This window comes from Bufo bufo, chromosome 4, assembly GCF_905171765.1.
Source record: "Bufo bufo chromosome 4, aBufBuf1.1, whole genome shotgun sequence".
NCBI lineage: Eukaryota > Metazoa > Chordata > Amphibia > Anura > Bufonidae > Bufo > Bufo bufo.
Window position 1 is genome coordinate 436,416,949 of NC_053392.1, and position 21,363 is coordinate 436,438,311.

Genomic DNA, 21,363 nt, shown 5'->3' on the forward strand with positions numbered 1-21,363 from the left:
ATAACTTAGTGGCTATACAACATTTTTAATTACCTACAAAAGTATTCAGATCCTTGTTCTGGTTTGAAAAATGTAGAATATTTTTCATGTGACAACCTCTTTAAAATGAAGGTTAATTTCCTTTTGTATTGCTGCAAAGCATAACATTCATAATAGATGTCATCAAGTACAATGTCTGCGAATCCTGACACATTACAAGTGGGCTAAATAAATAAAAGTTCAGACACTGGAATGACACCAAAATCATCCCGTGTGACAAATACAATAGCTACGGAGACCAGAGAGCCATTTATAAAGAATCTTTTACTGTCCGATCATCACTCTCGCATGCCTTTAGAAATCCCTCCAAGGGAGTTAACTGTGCTGACCTAAAGTTATGCTTTATATTTATTCTCTAGAAGAGGATGCAGCTCTCTGGAGTGGAGACCGTGACAGGAAAAACTAATAAAAAGAACGAGGGCCTGAAAGAGTTATTTACAAGCTTGAAACATGCTCTCGAGATGGAGTGAAATGCGCCCCAAAAATACCATACAGCATTATTAGTCTGAAGGGAGAGACCTTAGTAACATCGATCCCACTAATTTTACAGAACGTAGTTTTGTATTATTATTATTATTATTATTATTAATACTTGTAAATCCTATGTCCCATAAATTATTTAATCACACTGTATATTTTGATACACGATCAATTTACAAAATGGAGATGGGCACTTCCGATACATTTATGACTTTTTTTTAGCCGTCGCTGCATTCACTGCATTTCAATAGAGAATAGTATAGGTCGCTAAATACATTCTATGCAAGTATCCAAATTCACACGCACGTGACATGCAGCATTCAGTTATATCTGATGTCCCAGTTAAAGTTATGGCGGATGTAGCGTGGATAATCCTAACTGTTTAGGAGATTAATCACACGATCATATTTATTATTTCAAACTGATAGACAAGGATTTTCACACAAAAATTATCATGTATAAATTAATTTGCATGCGCTCGTTTACTTGCCGAATCGAGGATCAGTCACTGTATTTAGACAGTAACAACACGCCTGCAACACACTCAGTTTTTACATTGTTCCCATCACCAAAAGATCACACAATGTATCTTTACTGTACCACAATTCAATAGCACAATCATTTGTAAGATTTCCCAAGCGCTGAATGAGCGTTTTCAGTAAAATCATTCAGTTGCTACATACATTTACACTGCACGATTATCGTCTTGACATTTGTCGTTAGTGTTCGAATTGTAATGTACATCCACTTGTGTAAATTTGCCATTACCTCCCTTGCAACTCAGGGTGAAAATCCCATTAAGATCAATTGAATTTGCCAATTTCATCAGGACTGACCCATGACATGTGCCACAGTCTCTACCGACCAATACTTTGTTCTCCTATGAGACAAGCCGCTGACCCAAGTTATGTCATAACTAGTGATGAGCGGCAGGGGCAATATTCGAATTCGCAATATTTCACTAATATTTTGTATAATATTCGTCATATATTCGTGAATTTGCGATTATTTTCTTGATTGAGAAAAAACAGGCGTGGGTCATTTTTGCTACATTTTCCAAGCTGCTAGAAGTTTCCTGAGACTGGAGAAAATGGTTGGCACGGCAGAACATTAAAAATGGCTTTATATGCAGATAGAGTGCTCCAATATATTCGCGATTGCACTAAACGGCACTAATGATGCAAATATTTTGGTGCAATACGTGAAACGTCACATTTTAGCAGGTCTGACTACATATTGCTGATTGGTGCACTAAGTATTGTTGTGACATCACAGCACTATGCCTGTAGCATGTATGTATGGATAGCAGAACCTATCACACTACCTAACACCCTGCACTGGAACAGCTACACTATATCAGGATCTAACCTACACTGACTATCTATATTATATATATAAGCTATCTAACTATCTAATGTAATGAGTGGAAAGCACAAAGCACAGCAATGACACTGCTGTCTCTCTCAGAACTCCATAAAACTACAGAAAATGGCTGCTGGGGAGGTTTTTATATATTAAGGGGTAGGCAACTTTCCTATTGGTTGCTAGGGATGTTGCTAAGCCCAGACAAAGAGATTGTAGCCTTCTCATTGGCCCACAAGCAAGAAGCAGGGAGGGATCATGGGTTGTGATGAAAAAAAATCTAGAATATTCAAAAATACGACTATATATCACTATATTGTAAATATTTGTGAATTTTCAAAGTGCCGATATTCGCGAATTTGAATATTCACACCAAACACTAGTCATAACCCAAGCATGTATGACTATGTGGGTTTCTGGAGGGGGTGTTACACATAAGAATTGTTACTATGATCTGATCATCATTAAAGAGGTTTTCCGAGACTTTAATACTGATGTCCTATGTCATGATGGGTCATCAGTATCTGACATCCTTGATACCACCGATCAGCTGTTTGAGAATTCACTGATGCTCCCAGTAGTGCAGTGGCCTTCTCGCTGCTTTCCCTAGGCCGAGTGATGACATGTTCTTCGGTCACATAAACTAGGCGCAACTCAGCCCTATAGAAGTGAATGGGGCTGAGTGCGTGTCACGGATGGTGTTTGCAGAAAACTGGAAGTCACAAATAAACAACAGACTGACTTGATCCCAAACTAAGGAACAAATGGGTAAGCACTATAACAGCCCTAGAGCTCTCCCTTACTGCTCAGCCCATGCAAAGATCTCTATGATAGATAACTGCATGCCCTCGTGCCTCGACTGTATGACACCTGGGAACCCTACAATAGTGAGGGGACACGACCACCGGCTCCCTGCACTCAATACGGAGGAAGCCAGGGTCACCTAGAATCAAGCCAGCAGAAACACAAATAAAGGAAACAGACTTATCTGAGGAATCAGCAGTTGCAGCTTCTAGCAGTAAGCACAATCCAGGAAATAGTATAAACCACAAAGTGAGGCAACTTTAGCCCCAACAATCTGGTTAAACAGGTCCGGGATCAGAGGAAGCGGATAAGGGTCACGAATTGTGATACTGTTCAGCTCCCTGAAATCCAGACATGGTTTTAAAGAACCATCTTTTTTCTTAACAAAGAAAAAAACAGCGGCAACAGGTGACTTCGAGGGTCGGATGTGTCCCTTTCTCAGGCTCTCAGAGATATAAGTACACATAGCGACCCTTTCAGGTTGGGAGAGATTGTATAAACGAGATTTAGGCAGCATGGCGCCTGGGATGAGATTAATAGGGCAATCATACTCCCGGTGAGGGGGCAGCTCCTGGACACCACTCTCTGAAAACACATCCGAAAATTCAGAGAGAAAAGATGGTACAGTCTTAGTGGAAACCTCTGAAAGAGACGCCGAGAGGCAATTCTCTCTGCAAAAGTCACTCCAATCATTTATTTGCCTCGCTTGCCAATCAATGGTGGGGTTATATTTAGTGAGCCAGTGTAGCCCCAACACTAGAGGAGTAGGTAATCCGCTTAGGACGAAACATGACACATCCTCAACATGAGCATCACCCACAGTCAAAAGGATATTGTGAACTATGCCCTTCAACGATTTTTGAGAAAGTGGAGCGGAATCGATAGCAAACACAGGTATGTCCTTTCCCAAAGTGCATACCTGGAAAACATGTGTTATAGCAAATTGATTATCAATGAGATTGACAGCTGCTCCACTATCTACAAAAATCTCACAAACAATGTTCTTGCTATCTAGCGCCACCCTGGCAGGCAGGACAAAACGGGAACTACAAGCAAACGGAAAAGTTTCAATTTCTGCATCAACCTTGCCAATAGTAACAGATGGAACGTTTTTAGAGGACTTTTTTCTTTTTGTTTCTATATTACCCTCAAAAAACTCCCTGAATCTTCTAGAGGGGCAAACATTTGCCAAATGATTTATAGCTCCACAACAGTAACAAACCCTCCTCTGAGAGCTGAATCCTCTATTGTTAGAGGCAAGCAAACCCAGCTGCATGGGCTCCTGCTCAGAGGGGATTGAGAGAGACTGAGGTCCCTGCGCACTGAATGAGACCGCCCCACTGTCCTTGGACTGAATATGACAGGAAGGAGTGATCTCTCCTCTCTCTCTAAGACGCCTGTCAATACAAACAGCCCGAGACATGGCAGACTCCAAGGAAGTAGGTCTCTCATGAAAGGCAAACGCATCTTTCAATCCCTCCGAAAGACCTTGGCAAAATTGACTTCGGAGTGCAGCATCATTCCAACCAGAATCAGCTGCCCATCTCCGAAATTCTGAACAGTATATTTCTGCGGACTGTTTACACTGGCATAAAAAACGCAGTTTAGATTCAGCCAGAGCAATATGATCTGGATCATCATATATCTGACCCAGGGCTACAAAAAATTCATCCACCGATCGGAGGGGCCGTGTCCCCACCGGTACCGAAAAGGCCCAAGACTGAGCGTTATCACTGAGCAGCGAAATGATGATCTCCACCCTCTGCTCCTCATCACCAGAGGAATGGGGAAGTAGGCGAAAATGGAGTTTGCAAGCCTCTCTAAAACGAACAAAATTCTCACTACCCCCGGAGAACGTATCCGGAAGCGAGATCTTAGGCTCAGAACAAACTCCATGAACGCAAGCAGAACTGGTCACCTGAAACTGAGAGACAGTTTTACCTCCAGTGAAAGACCCTGCACGCGGTCAATCAAGGCTGAAACCGGATCCATGCTTAAGACTGTTTTGGTGGTTTATAGTGTCACGGATGTTTTTTGTAGAAAACTGGAAGTCACAAATAAGCAACAGACTGACTTGATCCCAAACTAAGGAACAAATGGGTAAGCCCTATAACAGCCCTAGAGCTCTCCCTTACTGCTCAGCCCATGCAAAGATCTCTATGATAGATAATTGCATGCCCTCGTGCCTCGACTGTATGACACCTGGGAACCCTACAATAGTGAGGGGACACGACCACCGGCTCCCTGCACTCAATACGGAGGAAGCCAGGGTCACCGAGAATCAAGCCAGCAGAAACACAAATAAAGGAAAGAGACTTATCTGAGGAATCAGCAGTTTCAGCTTCTAGCAGTAAGCACAATCCAGGAAGTAGTATAAACCACAAAGTGAGGCAGTATGGGAGGAGATATAAAGGGAGGCAGTTTGAATAGATGACAGCTGAGGGAAGGAAAAAAGATGAGAAAGTGAAACCAAAACAAAAGAACTTCATGCAGGAGGTGCAGAAGAACGTCTGTCAGAGCTTCTTAGAGCTCTGGCGGTGACAGTGGGATACCAAGCAGAACCACTATACAATGTATGACATTGTGTTCTGTGAGCACGTAGAAGGCAGCGGCGCTCACTGGAGCCTTCTCAAACAACGGATTGTCAGGGCTCCTAGCTGTCGGACCCACACCGATCATATACTGATGACCGTAAACCCTAAAGTCTCGGAAAACACTTTCAACATCCTTCCATATTGATGACTTTTGTTTCCTATGATATGGCCTGATTAATGTGGGGGGAACAAATTTTTTCTATTTAATTTTGCATCCAGTAAAAGGTTTGTATGTACATGAAGAGTTCAGATGGAAACAATGGGACGGTCATGTAATGGAGTCATTTATTTCTTTTTGGGAATGCAGTCATAGCTAGAACATACACTGTATGGTACCTTGGGTGTTTGACGTGCAAGTGTATTGTACATACACACTAACCTGAAAAAAGCCATTTCACTAAATCACTGCATACACCAGTATTTTATATATTTTAATATTAAATATTATTCTTATAATATGAAATTAGAATGCAAGGCAAAATTAATGAAAGGGATAAAGCAGCCTGGTACTTCACAAAGTGCATGATCAACAAAGAACCACAGTGCTTTTCAGATGGGAGATCTAGGGTATATATAGTTCATGGTCAGCGAAATCCACAGAGCAAGGATAACAAAACTCTTGAAAAATAAACGTATAAATTCCTTTGCTACAAAACAAAATGAAAAGCCTGACCTGGCACAACACAGTCGTAAGAGTTTTAGATGGCTACAAAATGTGTCCTTGCGTAACCACAAGATTGTCCTGCTCTGCAGAATATAAAAGGTAAATGCAATAGCATTGAGGCACCAAGCTTTATCACGTCATTAAATGAGATTTCTAGCCGTAATAAAAACATGCTTAAAACCTTGCAGATGGCTGTCTTGCTGGGTTCATGTCCAACTGACATTTTGCTGACCAGAGAAGGTCACAAATACAAAGAACAACTGCATTGTTTGGTGAAGCTAAAGACAACCAAGTCCTGTTTTTTAGGCTTGGAAAGGTTTTTGTAATTTAAAACAGGTAAAGGGAAAAAGACCATAGGGCACAGTGTAAAGTTACTTCAAGTGCACATTCCACACAAAAGGCTTGATGTGCAGCTCCACTATTATACAAAGGTGGTTGACCAGTCTTAATAAAAAGTTAGTCAGTGTTTCTATTTTGATTGCAGTCAATAAAGATATGTTTTCTTTTTATCAAGACTAAGAACTTGACCTAGTCTTGTTAAATCAGAGTTTATTGCAAACCATATTGCAAAGTAAGGCCCCATGGCACACGAGTGTATCTGTTTTGCAGTGCACAAAACAGGCGACGACAATGGGTCCATGGTCTCCATTTTCCTGACATATCTTTCTGCAGAACGGACATACAGATGCATATCCGTATGTCCATTTCACAAAAAGATAGAACATGTCCTTTACTTGGCTGCAAAATGCAGTCAGTGGGCCTGCAAAAAATGTGGATGCAACACAGACAGTATCTGCAATTTGCAGATCGAAAAATACATACGGTCATGTGCATCCAAGATTTACAGTGTACCTCGAGTTATATCATCGCTTACATCTCTCAAAAGACATTTAAATGTGATGTGGGGAGATGCAGTTTTTAGTCTTGTACACCAGACATCGAATAGTGACAGCCTAAAAGTTGTATTCAAAAAGTTATTCTCAATACAGATATTGGTCCTGTGACTGGAACCTATGTTTAGAACAGAGGTCCCTCAACACTGTGCACACAGCAACCATCCAGCTTCTGTAACTTCCATAGAAGAGAATGGGAATTACAAGAACTGTATGGCACTGTGAGCTCAACTGCTTCCATAATAGCAGTCACCTCTGCTTTCAATCACTGAATTGATAATGCATCCAACTGTCTATTTTTGAAATGTTGTGGGTTTCAAAAGTAGGACCTATAACTATCACACTTTCATAGTATATTCCATGAGTGTCTGGGATGAGAATACCCATTCAACTTTCAAATCCCCTACCACTCCAGCACTAAGAGTTCCATGATTTTCTGGTCATCTTTTTATGTTGCTTAACTTTATCCTAGACTCAATTAATTCTCCTTTTTTTGGAGTTGGAAAATCTTTTTAAATTGGAGGTCTGTAGAAGAGCTCTCCAGTGTTACATGGTGGCTTTGAAGACATCACTGGGTGAATACTTTAAATCTCCTGTCTATTAATGCATACTGGCGAGCTCAACCAAGCACCTACTGAAAAATATTAGGTTATTCACTCTTTACATTTGGGCCATACCATGCCAGGCCCGTCTTCAGTTTGCTATTGGAAGTTGTACTGCATTCATTACGAGCAGGGCATTTACTTTTACAAGCTATCAAAATGTAGAATTCACTGACACCAGAAATTATGATTTTTTTTTTAGATCCAAATTAATTCTAAGGCCAGGTAATAGTTAAGATTCAACATTCCAGTTTTAATTATTTTACCTTAGGCTACAAAAGTTTGTTTTCTTAAACCCAAGCATTTAGAGAAAATGTAATAGCAGGTAACTGCCAATACAAATAATTACGGGACTACTCTAAAGTATTAGTAAAACTGAAATGACAGGAACTATGACATTGTTTCAATCAATGCTGCTAGCACAAGAAAACCTACAGGCATTAAACACAATGCAAATATGTCTTCATAGTCAAGAACTGTCCAAATGACAAAACACTACTCAGTCTCCACAAAAACATGTACAGTGTGAACCCTATGCTTTCCGCCTTCAGAAATGCTAAATGGCAGTCATACTACAATAGGGTTCTTCTCATTTAAGACTCTATGGAAACATTGAAGCACAATGATGCAAACCGGCACCTGGAATGTTTGATGACATTCTAAAGTATGCTTCTTTGTAATTTTTTTGTAATGATAAAAGAACAATAGTTCTTAATTATTATAACAAAAAAATAAAAAAATAAGAAAAAAATTTAAATGCAACAAAGTAAGATAGTTTTGCTCATATGATAGCGTTGCAAGAGTTAACAAAAGAGCTTGAACTTCCTATGTGTAAAAGCTTTTCATTAGATTAAATAGCTTTTCTATGCTCATTCTTTAAATATAAGAATGTGTAAGTTAAAAAGGAATATAACAAATAAGTAAATTGCAAATTGCTTCCACATAAATCTATTACCATTTACCAAGCTTCAATAATGTGTCATATAATTATTAAACAAAAGAGGACCCATCACATTTATCCTCTTTACGAAATAAACCTAGGGGCAGAAAATGCCAGAGCCCCCTCAATTTCGCTACCTCTATCTCTACCAGTGAGAACCACCAAAACACAGTAATACTACTAGTCACGCAAGATGTTAGTTAATCACATGAAATTTATTTTTCTGATTAGATATATACACATGTATATATATAATACTTGGAAAGCAAGTGAAAGCAAGAACTGGCTATAAGATGGCCCGTTTGTACCACAGATCCCTTAATATCAACATTTTAAACTAAATCCAAAAATGTTACTTGCTCTTTATATAATAACACGTAATGCACAATTTTCTACTTTATGTCCAGTGTTCTGTGACCCCGAAATAAAAGGCTAAATAAGTGTTTTCTCTTCATCGCCTTAATCCCCATCAATGATGACAATGTGACCTAAAGAAGTCAAAAACTGACAAACCACATACAATGACTTGAGGAGAAGCAACAAATACAAAAAGCATTTCTAGTCGTTCTAGGAAAAAGACAAGACCATTGTGCTCTTTAAAAGCATAAAGAGTTGAAGAACACTGTGCTATGTAGAAATTCAAGGTCAAAGACACCTTTCTTGAGGAAGTCAGTTCTGAGTAACCAATGCAGAAAACATTGCATTCATGATAACCATGTAAGTCACAAAGCACTTTTCTCAGACAAAAACATACAATATGACAATCACAAAAGGAAACATGTGAAATGAGGGACCATCACAGCCACCCTTGCAGGCATGAAGGGTAGAAAGACCATGAGCCATGCAGAATGTAGTGGCAATGCCTAATAGACATGCACTTCCCATCATCCAGATTAGTAACAGCACAACTTGCGGGTGTTAAGACTTTTATAGCTGTTGTGAAACTTCCAATAATAGCAAACACACCATGGCAGGGAATACATGCCACAAAAAGGCAAAGATTAAGCACAGAGTCAGTACACAAACAGCTAAAAAAATAAAAGAACAAAAACATAACAAAAACTAATGGCCAGGGTCCCAAAGCAAGGACAGTGCTACCTACCCGTACTGATCAGGTTGATGCATCATTGGAACCTGAGAGTTGCCATAGTTGGGATGTTGTGAGGAAAACATGGGGCGTCCGCCAGCCCCAGACTGGCTGGGATAAGCAGGCGACCTAATGTATGGTGGCCTAAAGCAGGATAAAAGAACAGGCTACTTTGGATATGCACTTTAATGACATAAGCCAATTAACATCTACCAGCAAAAATATCCATGAGAGAATAATCAGACAAGAAACGTTATATTAGGAAAGCTTGACAGGAAGTGCTAACAGAATATTTAAAAATACATTTCAGTTTTTAGGGATTCCTAAGATGGACTGATGTAGAACTCTTAGTGATCCAGTATTTTAAAGAGAACCTGCCACCAGGAAATTTACTGTTAAAGAGGAACTGTCACCACAAACCACAATGTAATCTGAACACACAATGTTGTAGAGCAGGAGGAGATGTACTGTTTTGTGGGAAAAGATTTAGTAAAACCTATAATTTATACATTTATATCTTTGCTTTTTTCTCCTCCTGTGAACAGCTATCGGTACAGGAGGGAGGGGTTATCAGTGACTGACAGCTTTCTATGTACACTTAAGGCCGCTTTACACGGGACAACGATCTAGCAGACTGTCAGGAAGGAAGTGTTCCTTTCCGACAATCTGCTTATTACTAGTGGAGGAGACCACTGCATTTAACATGCACCGATCGTCTCCAGCTCCTCCAGACTATGGGCAGGAGCGACCGTTAATACCATTGCTCTTCCGCATACTGACTCGTCGTTTACCGGCAGCAGATCGTGTTTACACAGCACAATCTGTCACTGGGAAACAATCATCTTTTGTGCTGCACATTTGTAATACAATTAAAAATACAAAATGCTCGTTCTTCGGTTAATCGGTGGTGCATTTACACTGCCAGATCATCGCTAACGAGCGTTACTAGTAACACTCGTTAGCGATAATCTGTTTAACTGTCGGCCCGTGTAAAGGGCCCATTATTCACATTACTCATTGATAATCCCCTCCGCCCTCTACAGATTGCTGTTCACAGGAAATGGAAAAAGGAAAAAGATATAAATGTATAAATTACAGGCTTTACTGAATCTTTTCACACAAAGCTTGCTCAGCTTCTTCTGCTCTATAACATGGTGCTTTCAGATTGCATTGGATTTTGTGGAGACAGGTCCACTTTACACCAGGCACAATGGCTTGTAGGGCTAGCTGTGCTGAATGTAATGACACCTTTCACTTGGTAATCCATTGCTTACGGTAATTTTGTAGAAAAAGTACTTGTAATTAATATGCAAATGAGCAGTTAAGGACTCCAAGGGTGTGCCCAAGCCATTCTGTGCACCTTGCTCCTTCGGCTTCCTAGGCCAGCTCCAACGAAATGACTATGCAGAAGGAAGAGGGTTACACAGAGTGGCTTGGACCTGCCCTCAGTGCACTTAAAATGGGTGTGTAATGAAGTAATCGTGATCATCAGGATAGGTCATCAATATCAGATTGGTGGGGGTCCAACTCCCAGCACCCCTGCCAATCAGCTTTTTAAAGGGGCCGTGGCACTTGTGCAGTTTTACCCGTGTGGCACAAAGCTATTACAACTGAATGGGATAAGCAGTTGTAATTACGCTGCTTGCTGCTACAAAGGAGATGACTTGCAGATAAACTTTGAAGAGGAAGTAGCGCTTGATATAAATGCCAGAAGTCAGACCCCCGCTGGTCTGATATTGATGCCCTTTCCTCACACAACCCCTTTAACTGCACTTTTGTATATGGATTAAAAGTACTAAGTGAAAGGTAACATAAGATTCAGCTGAGCAAGTTCTATAGGTCTACACGGCATTGTGCCTAGTTTAATAGTGAATTTGCTTGTGACCTATTCCCTTTAACAATGTTGTTATACTTTTGCCCATTGAAGCTGTCCTAATATATCAGACGAGTAAGTCATCGATGAATATTAACATTTTAAATCCTAAGTTCAATGAATTCAAAGTACTTTGGTAGTTAGTTATAAAAGATTACTGCTGGGTCCTTTTAAAACAGAAAATTATAGTAGGGAGACTGCACTTCCCAGAATTCCCAGTAGATTGGTAACTGGGACAGTGAGCCTAGTACTCACGTCTAATGATCTTTCTCAGTGCTGTTGATGGCTGAGAGTAAACTCTAAGAGCATGCTCACAAGCAACAGGATTAATGTTTCAGGAGGTTGCATACCACACCATAATAAATATATCCAATATTTTGGGGTTTTGCTGAAACCTTTACAGTTTGGGGTCATTCACATGTTGAAATTTGCTGGGGGAATTTTGGCGCAGACACCAAGCCAAAATTTCACTGGTGGCCACATGGTGTTTGCCCATTGCAGTTCGTGGGCTCGCAGTTTAAAGCCACAACCACGCCAAGAAGGGACATGCTTGGAGCTACGGCGGGTGTCCGCTGGTGATTTGGAACCATTCCTTGGAGCTAAGCCATGAGCAGGCCTGTGGCATTCAATCTGAACAGCATAAAATTCATCCTTTATGCTAGCTTTTTTGTTGCTTTTTTTAAGAATCTGAAATAAAACAACTTAGCTGTTTATACCTAACAGATACTAAAAATGAGACATTTTACCCTTTCATTAAAAAAAATAACTAACTCATTTTGAACTTGATGGCAGCAACACATCTCAAAAAAGTTGGGACAGGGCCATATCTACCATTGTGTAGCACACTCTCTTCTTTTAACAGTCTGTAAACATCGGGGAAGTGAGGAGACCAATTACTTGAGTTTTGGGAGAGGAATTTTGTCACATTCTTGTCTGATGTAGGTTTCCAGCTGCTCAACAGTTCTGGGTCTTCTTTGCCAGATTTTTACTTTCAAAATGCACCAAATGTTTTATTTTGGTGAAAGGTCTGGCATGCAGGGAGGCCAGTTCAGCACTAAGACAAAACACAGGAGCAATCAGTTCACCACCTCGATGCCAGCCTCCGTGCTTGGAGTCAGGTGAAGCAAGTCCAGTCTAACATAGAAAATATAGCAACTTCAGCACTGGGAGATTAAAAGTAAAATGTCTTCTTTATAAAAAATAAAAAAAAAGTTAAAATGAATGTGCAACACGGGCAAATGGATCCCCATGGACAAAGTCTACACGTTTAAGACTACACCTAGTCCTTATTCATGACATGAAATCCCTTTGAAATCCCCCCTAATTTAAGATAATCCCCCCATCACATGGGCTGTGATGTGATACACTCACAGGGAAATTAATTCACGAACAGAAACATAGGGTTTAACCTCTTGTATATTAGATAAAAACAAACATTTTAGTCAGTATGCCGCTCACATTATCTAATGAAAAATACATGACATCCTATTTGCCTATGTTGCACATGAATTATTTAAATTTTTCCAGTAAAGAAGATATTTTACCTATAATCTCCATGTGCTGGAATTGCTATCTTTTCAATGTTGGTAGGGAGGCCAGTTCAGCATCCGGACCCTTCTACTGTGAAGCCATACTGTTGTGATAGATACAGTATGTGGTTTGCATAGTTTTGATGAAATATGAAAGGCCTTCCCTGAAAGAGACATCTGTATGGGAGCATATGTTGTTCACATGCGTAAGCTGGCCACATCATAAGCACTAATTCAACCCTATACTATCAGTAATGTAGGTTTTTGTACAGAAGCAGGATGGTCCCTCTCTTCTCGAATCCGCAGGACATAGTTTCCAAACATAATTTCGAATTTTGATTCATCTGACCACAGAACCGTTTTCCATTTTTCTCCAGCCCATTTTAAAGAGCTCTAGCCCAGGTAAGATGGTGGTGTTTTTGGATCCTGTTGACATATGGTTCCTGAGCCCATGCAGTGATTTCCATTACAGAATCATGTCTGCTTTTAATGCAGTGCAGTCTAAGGGACGTAGATCACAAGCATCCAATACTGACTGTCAGCGTTGTCCTTTGTGTATATGGATTTCTCTAAATTCTCTGAATCTTTTGATGATGATATATGTGTATTGTAGATGGTGGGATAGTCAAAGTGTTCTCAATAATATACTGAGGAACATTTTTCTTAAACTTATTGACAGAATTTACAGATTTCCACAGCTTGGTGAACCTCTGCTTATCTCTACCTCTCTAACATGCTCTTTTTATACCGAGTCATGTGACTTAGTAGCAAATTGCTCCTTCAGCTGTTTATTAGTACCACATACTTTTCCACCCTTTTTTTTGCCGGTCACAACTTTTTAAGATGTGTTGCTTCCATTAACTTATTAGGGTCCATTCACACGTCCGTTATGACACTCCGTTTTCGTTCCGATTTAAATCGGAATTTTTTTTCGGATCCATTAATTTCAATTGCCTCTGCAAAAATGCGGACACCAAACATAGTGCTGTCCGAATCACGGAATCCGCTCCGTTTTCCTATTTTCGAGTATGCAGATCCTGAAAAAAATTAAGCTTGTCCTACTTTCTGTCCGTTTTTCGGGTCCGCATAAATGTGGATGACATGCACAAAACCATCCGAATGTCATCTGATTTTGCGGATCCGTTGAAAGGAAAATGGATGGAAAAAAACAAACAAAAAAAACCTGAATAACGGAAACACGGAACGGATTCGGAAGCACTTTAGTAAAAAAAACTGAAGGTTGTACTGAGAAACGGATCCACAAAAAAAAAAGGAACGTTTATCTGGAAAGGTAAAAATACTGACGTGTGAATAGACCCTTTTAATGACTTTTTTCATGACGTGGTAAAATGTCTCACTTTCAACATCTGATGTGATCTTATTTATATTTTACACAGTTTTTTTGGAATTGGGGTGGTAGTAAAACCTTTTTTTTTTTTTACGCGAGCATAATCGTCAAATAATAAGAATGCTATAGTGGTAACAGGGTGCAAGATTTTAAAGGGTTGTGTAATGTTTTCAAGTTATCCACTGTACACAGGTTAGGGGATAACTAAATGACTGCTGGGATCCCATTGATTCTGAGAACGGTGTCCCGTTCTTCTTCTTAATGGAGCAGCAGGACAAGCATGCACCCTGGCACTACATTCATGTTCTATAGAACTGTGGAAATAGCCAAGCCCTGCCGCTCCACCAGGATGGGTTAAAAGGACCCTTGTTCTCAGTATAGGTGTGGATCCCTGCAGTTTGACCCCCAATGATCAGTTAATTATCCCCTGTCCTGTGGATAAAGGATAACTTGAAAACTTGGACGACCTGCTTTCATGTTCCAGAAGACAACATAAATGGATGTATCCTCTACAGTTAAGATCTAATGAAAATTATTTGCAGTGGCATAAACATGTATTGATGACAAACTGACCAAAATGTTGCTTTAAGCAAACTTGTATGAGAACACTATGGCCAACAGTGACACCCAAATGACTTAAGCTCTCTCTGCCAGTGGAAACCAATTATCTGAAATCTTTTGTGTGTGCAATTTACAGGCGCTGACGTAGCTGCACCATAACATATCAAAGCCAATACAAAATCCTAAAAACGATGAAAGGTAATATTGTTACTATGGTATTTATATAGGGTAAGGTAAACTTTCAGCAGGCGATTATGTGACAGACCTTAGACCTAAGAATTTGCTCTAGTGCAGGTTTCAAACGGAATTACCTCTTCCCCACATAATGGCTACATGCACAATAGACTAAGGGTCCCTTTATACCTATATATGATCTTGCAGATTATTGGGAATGAAGCAGACACTCCCGATATCTGTCAGATCACCAGCAGAAATAAGAGCTGCATTTGCAGCAATCACTTCTGCTGTATGGGGACAAGTGATCAATACAGTGACCGGTTGTCCCCCCCAAAAAAATCATTGTTCTAGAGCAGGAGATTGTTGTTTTAACAAAACGGTCTACTGCACAGGAACAATGATTTTCCCGCACCTTTCATACAGGCAGATTATCGGCTGATGACAATTTATACAAAACAAAATTAGTTTTGCTTGAAGTTTGCAGAATTTTTTGAAAAATTTGGTTCGGGCTGAAAACCATTGAGAGACAGAGAGGAGAGAGAGACTAGTACAGAAATGTGCGTTTCTCAACATATATGCGTTGTCTATGGGGTACTCTTTTTCATCAGAACCCATGGTATGTAGCGAACGTGTGCACAGTATTGTAAACCAGGCAATGACCCTGCTATGCCTGGTGACACAACTGGTTTCTACAAAGAGTATATCGTGAATCGCATATCTTACTTCTTCTGGTATTAGATAGGATATCCCATCTTTTCTTCTTTTTTTTCTCTTAGGCAAGCTAATTTGCAAACCTTTAGCTTTCTGGGAAAGACATTCAAATTATCTTTTCTTCCAAAACAGAAAAGAATGCTAATCTTTTCTCATGCCAGCGAATTAAGATATGTGATTTGCATATACTCTTCCTAGAAACCAAGAGTAGTGTCGCCTAGCATACAATACTCATACTTATTTTTTCATATCCCTTATGATAAAGAGCACCCCACAAGGAGAGTCAACCAGGTAAGGGCTCTTTCACACGGGCGTGTGCGCCCCGTTGCCGTATTGCGGACCGCATTTGCGGATCCGCAATACACGGGTTCCGTTCTGTGGGCATTCCGCATCACGGATGCGGACCCATTCATTTCATGGGGTCCGCAAATCCGGAGATGCGGAATGGTGCGGAACCAAACCCTACGGAAGCACTACAGAGTGCTTCCGTGGGGTTTCGTCCCGTACTTCCGTTCCGCAAAAAGATAGAACATGTCCTATCTTTTTGCGTAACGGCCGGATCGCGGACCCATTAAAATGAATGGGTCCGCGATCCGCTGCGGCTGTCCCACGGACTGTGCTCGTGCATTGTGGCCCGCATTTTGCGGGCCGCAGCACGACCACGGGGCGCACACGCCCGTGTGAAAGAGGCCTAAGACAAGTAAGACATTCTGGTCCTCTAGAAAAAGGATGCATGTTTGCATGTTTCATTGAGGGAGGTGTAAGCTTTGTAGGATGTTGTAATTCTCTTGTCTCACTTTCAGGTAAAGGTTACTTTGGAGGTGTCTATCGACTTTGCCATTCTGATTATGTATCACCAGGTGAACAGGAAGGAGCTGTCTTCATTGAAGTGAGACAGCAGGAGCAATAATTATACTTACTTGCTACTGCACAGCAAGTAGGTAAACAGCAAGGAGAATACAGCAGCAATGAGAGCTGGATTACTTTTATAAGGTGGATGCTTTCCTGCCTTTTAACCCCTTAAGGACCTGCTCCGTACATGTACGGCGCTGGTGGACGTGACTTAAGGACCAGAGCTGTACATATACAGCGGGCTGATCGGGCGGGTGCAGGAGCTGCGCCCGCCTGATCAGTGGCACGGACCCGGCAGTCCGGTGTATTAATCCCTTGTATGTCATGGTCAAAGCTAACCTTGGCATGCAGAGAGTTTGAGGAGGGTACGGGTGCCCTCCGCATCTCCATCGGGTTCCTGTGCTGCAGTGATGGGCACCCGATGGCTGCGTGATGCCTTCCATAGGCATCGGGGCTTGCCTTCTACAGAAGCCTGTGAGATCCAGCCCCTTAGGCTGGGTCTCACCGGCAGGCTGTTAGCATATAAGCTGACATGCAATGTATTACAATACAGGATGTATTGTAATGCATTGCAGAGGGGATTAGAAGTTGAAGTCCCAGAGTGGGACAAAAATGAAAAAGAAAAAAAAAGGAAAAAAGTGTTTTTCATAATAAAAAAAATAAAGTTTCAAGTAAAAAAATAAATAGAAAAAATAAAATAAAACCAAACATATTGGGTATTGCTGCAACGACTGTCTCTATAAAAAAAATATTACATGATCCACCCCCTAATAAAAACTGTGCTAAAACAATCATTGTTTTGTCACCTAAGAGCACAAAAGTGCAACACCAAGCGATCAAAAAGGCGTATGCCCCCCCCCCCCCCCCCCAAAATAGTACCAATCAAACAGTCACCTCATCCAACAAGAAATAAAGCCCCTACATAAAACAATTGGGCAAAAAAATTCTCTCAGATTATGATTATGGCTTAAACAGGTTGTCTAGTTGTCACCCCGCTCCATTCATTGTGTAGTGGACAGAGCTGATTAGTGCAGCATTGCTCCCAATGGGAGCAATGCTGCAGTAACCAGCAAAGTCTGCTAAACAGACTGGAGCTGTATATTTCTGGCACCAGAGTTACTTTGGAACAACTGATCAGAAGGCGTGCATGATGTTGTAACCCTGATGCTCAGATATTGAAGATAGGCCATCAATATAAAAGGTGTGGACAACCCCTTTAAGAATAAATGCAAATACAGATTTTACTGTGTGTCTAAACAGAGTGCATGAGTTCCAATTAAGAAACAGCCTACTATTCCACACAGCTCATGGGGTGGCACGTTTTTTTGAAGAAAGCAGACCAATTTTCTGATTATATATAAGCTCTTTAAAATTACCTAAAAATACCATGACAGTTACTCTTATGTGGTCATGAATGGGAAAGGGAAATTTGCCACCGGAAAGAGACAATAATAGAAAGTTAGTGGATTGCTAAAGGTTATATTTTTTTTTTAAGCACTATGTTCAATGAAGCCAATTTTAAAGGGTGAATTAGCTCTTAACATTCAGACCCCATTTGACTGGACAGTTGAAGAGTTTGAAGTCTCTTATAGTACAGCTTTCTGAACTGAAATTTGGCCACATCTGTATGTGCACTTACAAGCTAGACTGATCCGGATCCATCTGACAAATGCATTGAAATTTCGGATCAGTCTCTCCGTTGTCTTCACATATGCACTTTGAACTCCGGCAGTTTGTTCCTCCATGTTCAGATGCTGCATGTAGTATTTTTTTGTCCAGCATGTATGCCGGATACGGTGAATTCCGGCAGTCTGTTCCTCCGCCCGAGTTTAACCCTTTAATGCCCAAAGGTTTTTTATTTCTTTAGCGTTTTTGTTTTGCGCTCCCTGCCTTTCCAGAGCCATAACTTTTTTATTTTTCTGTTCACATAGCCATTTAAGGGCTTGTTTTTTGCAGACCAAGTCGGACTTTCCAACGCTACAATTTAATATTCCAAATGAGGTGAAATAAAAAAAAATAAAAACAAAACTATTCCACCACAGTTTTACAGATTTTTTATTTACGAAGTTCGATGTGCGATAAAACTGACCAGTTCCCTTTATTATACAGGTCAGTACGAATCAGGCAATAACTTATGTGTGTATTTTTTCTTGTGTCTTGATAGTGCTAAAAAAATTAAAAAGTGGGTTTTATTTTTTGGCGCCATATTTTGACCCCTATAACTTTTTTGTAATTATGTGTACGGAGCTGTATGGGGGCTTATTTTTTGCGGGGCGAACTGAACTTTTCATTGATACCATTCTGGGTGTGTATGATTTTTTGATCACTTACTTTTTAATTTTTTTGTAGAAAATGAAGCAACCAAAAACTGTGAATCGGCCATTTAGACGCTTTTTTCAGTTTTGCTGTTTACCGTATGGGGAATATATTTTTATACTGTGGGAACTATAACATGCAATCATCTGATTGCTATGATCATAGACTTCAATGCACTAGCATTGGAATCTATGATGATTTCACTACTTTCCTATGGAGCCCTATTACAGGCAAGGGCTCCATAGGAAATACTAAGCAGCAGCTTCCTGTCATTCAAAAAGACAGGGGCTGCTGCATTCACGCTCTGACTCCTCCGCGCTCAGATCCCGTGGCCAGGATTGACCACAGCATCTGAGGGTTTAAATGTCCACGATCGGCATTATTGCCAGTTGCGGACATTAGCCGCGGGTGTCTGCTAGAAGAAGCAGGCGGCCACCCATGGCTATGGCGCCCGCAGCAGGAAGGAGCGGGCGCCAGCTTTAAACATGCGCCCAGCGCCGTACATGTATGGCGCTGGGTGTTTAGGGGTTAAAGTGCATATGTGAACCCTGCCTTAGCTTGACCAAAACTGCTGACAGACTCCATTTAAGGAGCCAATTCCACAAAGGGTCTTTTTTCATCTGTGATGCAAATTGTTTTCTCATTAAACATTTCTTTAAGGTAGAATACATTCAACTACAAAAAATATTAGCTGATAATTAGTCATGGGAGTTGTATTTGTCATTTACATGTAGCTGAGTAAATTATCACAAGTTCCATAGTTCCAGGTGACATAACCTGTTAAATATCAGTCAGTATCACAAAAAGGTTTGTTGCAATTCGTAACTACAGTTTGAAAATCTACTGTTCATCTTTGCTCACAGAGACGGGGAACCTAGGAGCTGCGGGATGTAAAACTTTAGAGGCCTCCCCTTCTCCTCTAACTATATTTTATCTACCAACCACATGCTGCTGTCAAATGCAGCGTAGGGTACTTTCACACTAGCGTTTTTCTTTTCCGGCACTGAGTTCCGTCATAGGGGCTCAATACCGGAAAATAACTCATCAGTTTCATCCCCATGCATTCTGAATGGAGAGAAATCCATTCAGGATGCATCAGGATGTCTTCAGTTCAGTCACTGAACGGCGTTTTGGACAGAGGAAATACTGCAGCATGCTGCGGTATTCTCTCCGTCCAAAATTCTGGATCAGTTGCCAGAATGCCGGATCCGGCATTAATTTACATTGAAATGTATTAGTGCTGGATCCGGCATTAAAAATAACTGAATGCCGGATCCGGTAAAAATGTGAAAAAAAATATAAACTGATCCGTTGTCCGTATGACGAACGGAGAGACGGATTAGTTCTTGCAATGCATTTGTGAGACGGATCCGCATCCGTCTACAAATGCTGTCAGTTTGCATGCAGATTGCCTGATCCGGCAGGCAGTTCCGGCGACAGAACTGCTTGCCGGATCACTCTGCCGCAGGTGTGAAAGTAGCCTTAAATTCTGTGGTTGGTTGGAGAAGAGGATAACTGGGGATTTTAAATGCTAAAATATCAAGATGAGGGCTTTTCTATTAACCCAGCAACAGTAATAGTAGCAGCAAGTTGAAAGATGTAACGTATTTAACCCCAATTAGAGAAGACCACAATGCACAGTTGTGCCAAGCTTCAACTATTATGACAAATGTATCAGCATTTTCAGTTACGTCTTACAGTTTTGTCTACATCTATAGCTTTGTTCCGTAACCTAAGGTAGAATATACAGTGGACATTCGCAATGGGCATTACAAGCTCAGCGCTTTACCAAACATACCTGTTCTGCGCAGAATTAGCAGCTGCCTGCATCACTGCCGCTGCTGCCTCCTGTGCTTTACGGTTCACAGTAGGCATGGGTGGACCCATCCCTGGACCTCCTTGTTGAGAGTTGGGAGTCATACTGGCCATGTTTACAGGATACGGCCTGTTCTGTACTGCACTTCCAGGCATTCTTCCCATGTTCATGGAGCTGCTTGGTCCATGTCCATGCATCTGGCTGTTCGTATTCATGCCGGGGCCAGGGCCACTGTAGTTCGCGTTTGGTACTCCAGTATATGATGGCGGTCTTGAGTACGTTCCTTAAATAATAAAGATGTAACAATCTTATTGACTGCATGCGTATACAATGTAAACAGAAGAAATGACAGCAACATTTATGGATGATGACACTGACCAAATTTACAGTATAAGGTTTCTCTGTAAAGGCCATATACCTGATTCAAAAAGAACAGAAAGCAAAGCTAGTGAAGAGTGATCAAAGAATATGGCTTGACCCTTCTAGTAAAAAAAAAAAGGATCGGGGGCAATTTTAACAACTGTGTAATACATCTGTAAGGCAATGCTCACTACAATGTCCTTTTACAAAAACAGATTTTAGGCAGCCTCTGAAAAGCCATAGGCAAAATAATGGGTATTTTCATGTAATTTGTTGCAGCTGAAGCAGCATCTCCGGCCTGAAGCATGAACCCCCCGCTAGCATTTCTAGACATCAATCACTTAATCACAGTACT

The 21,363-nt window shown here is 40.8% G+C and overlaps 1 protein-coding gene across 8 annotated transcripts in view; it reads right to left on the bottom strand.

The window, feature by feature from the left end:
* Positions 1-21,363, bottom strand: part of ARID1B (AT-rich interaction domain 1B) — a 600,716-nt gene that overhangs the window by 135,217 nt on the left and 444,136 nt on the right. For 5 of the 8 annotated variants that reach the window (XM_040429372.1, XM_040429374.1, XM_040429375.1 and 2 more), the window contains 2 exons: positions 20,631-20,931; positions 9,481-9,609 (listed from right to left, as the gene is read on the bottom strand). In XM_040429372.1, coding sequence (XP_040285306.1) covers positions 9,481-9,609; positions 20,631-20,931 — 430 coding nt within the window. The remainder of the gene's footprint in view (positions 1-9,480; positions 9,610-20,630; positions 20,932-21,363) is intronic. The other 3 variants (XM_040429373.1, XM_040429377.1, XM_040429376.1) reach the window with 1 other exon arrangement.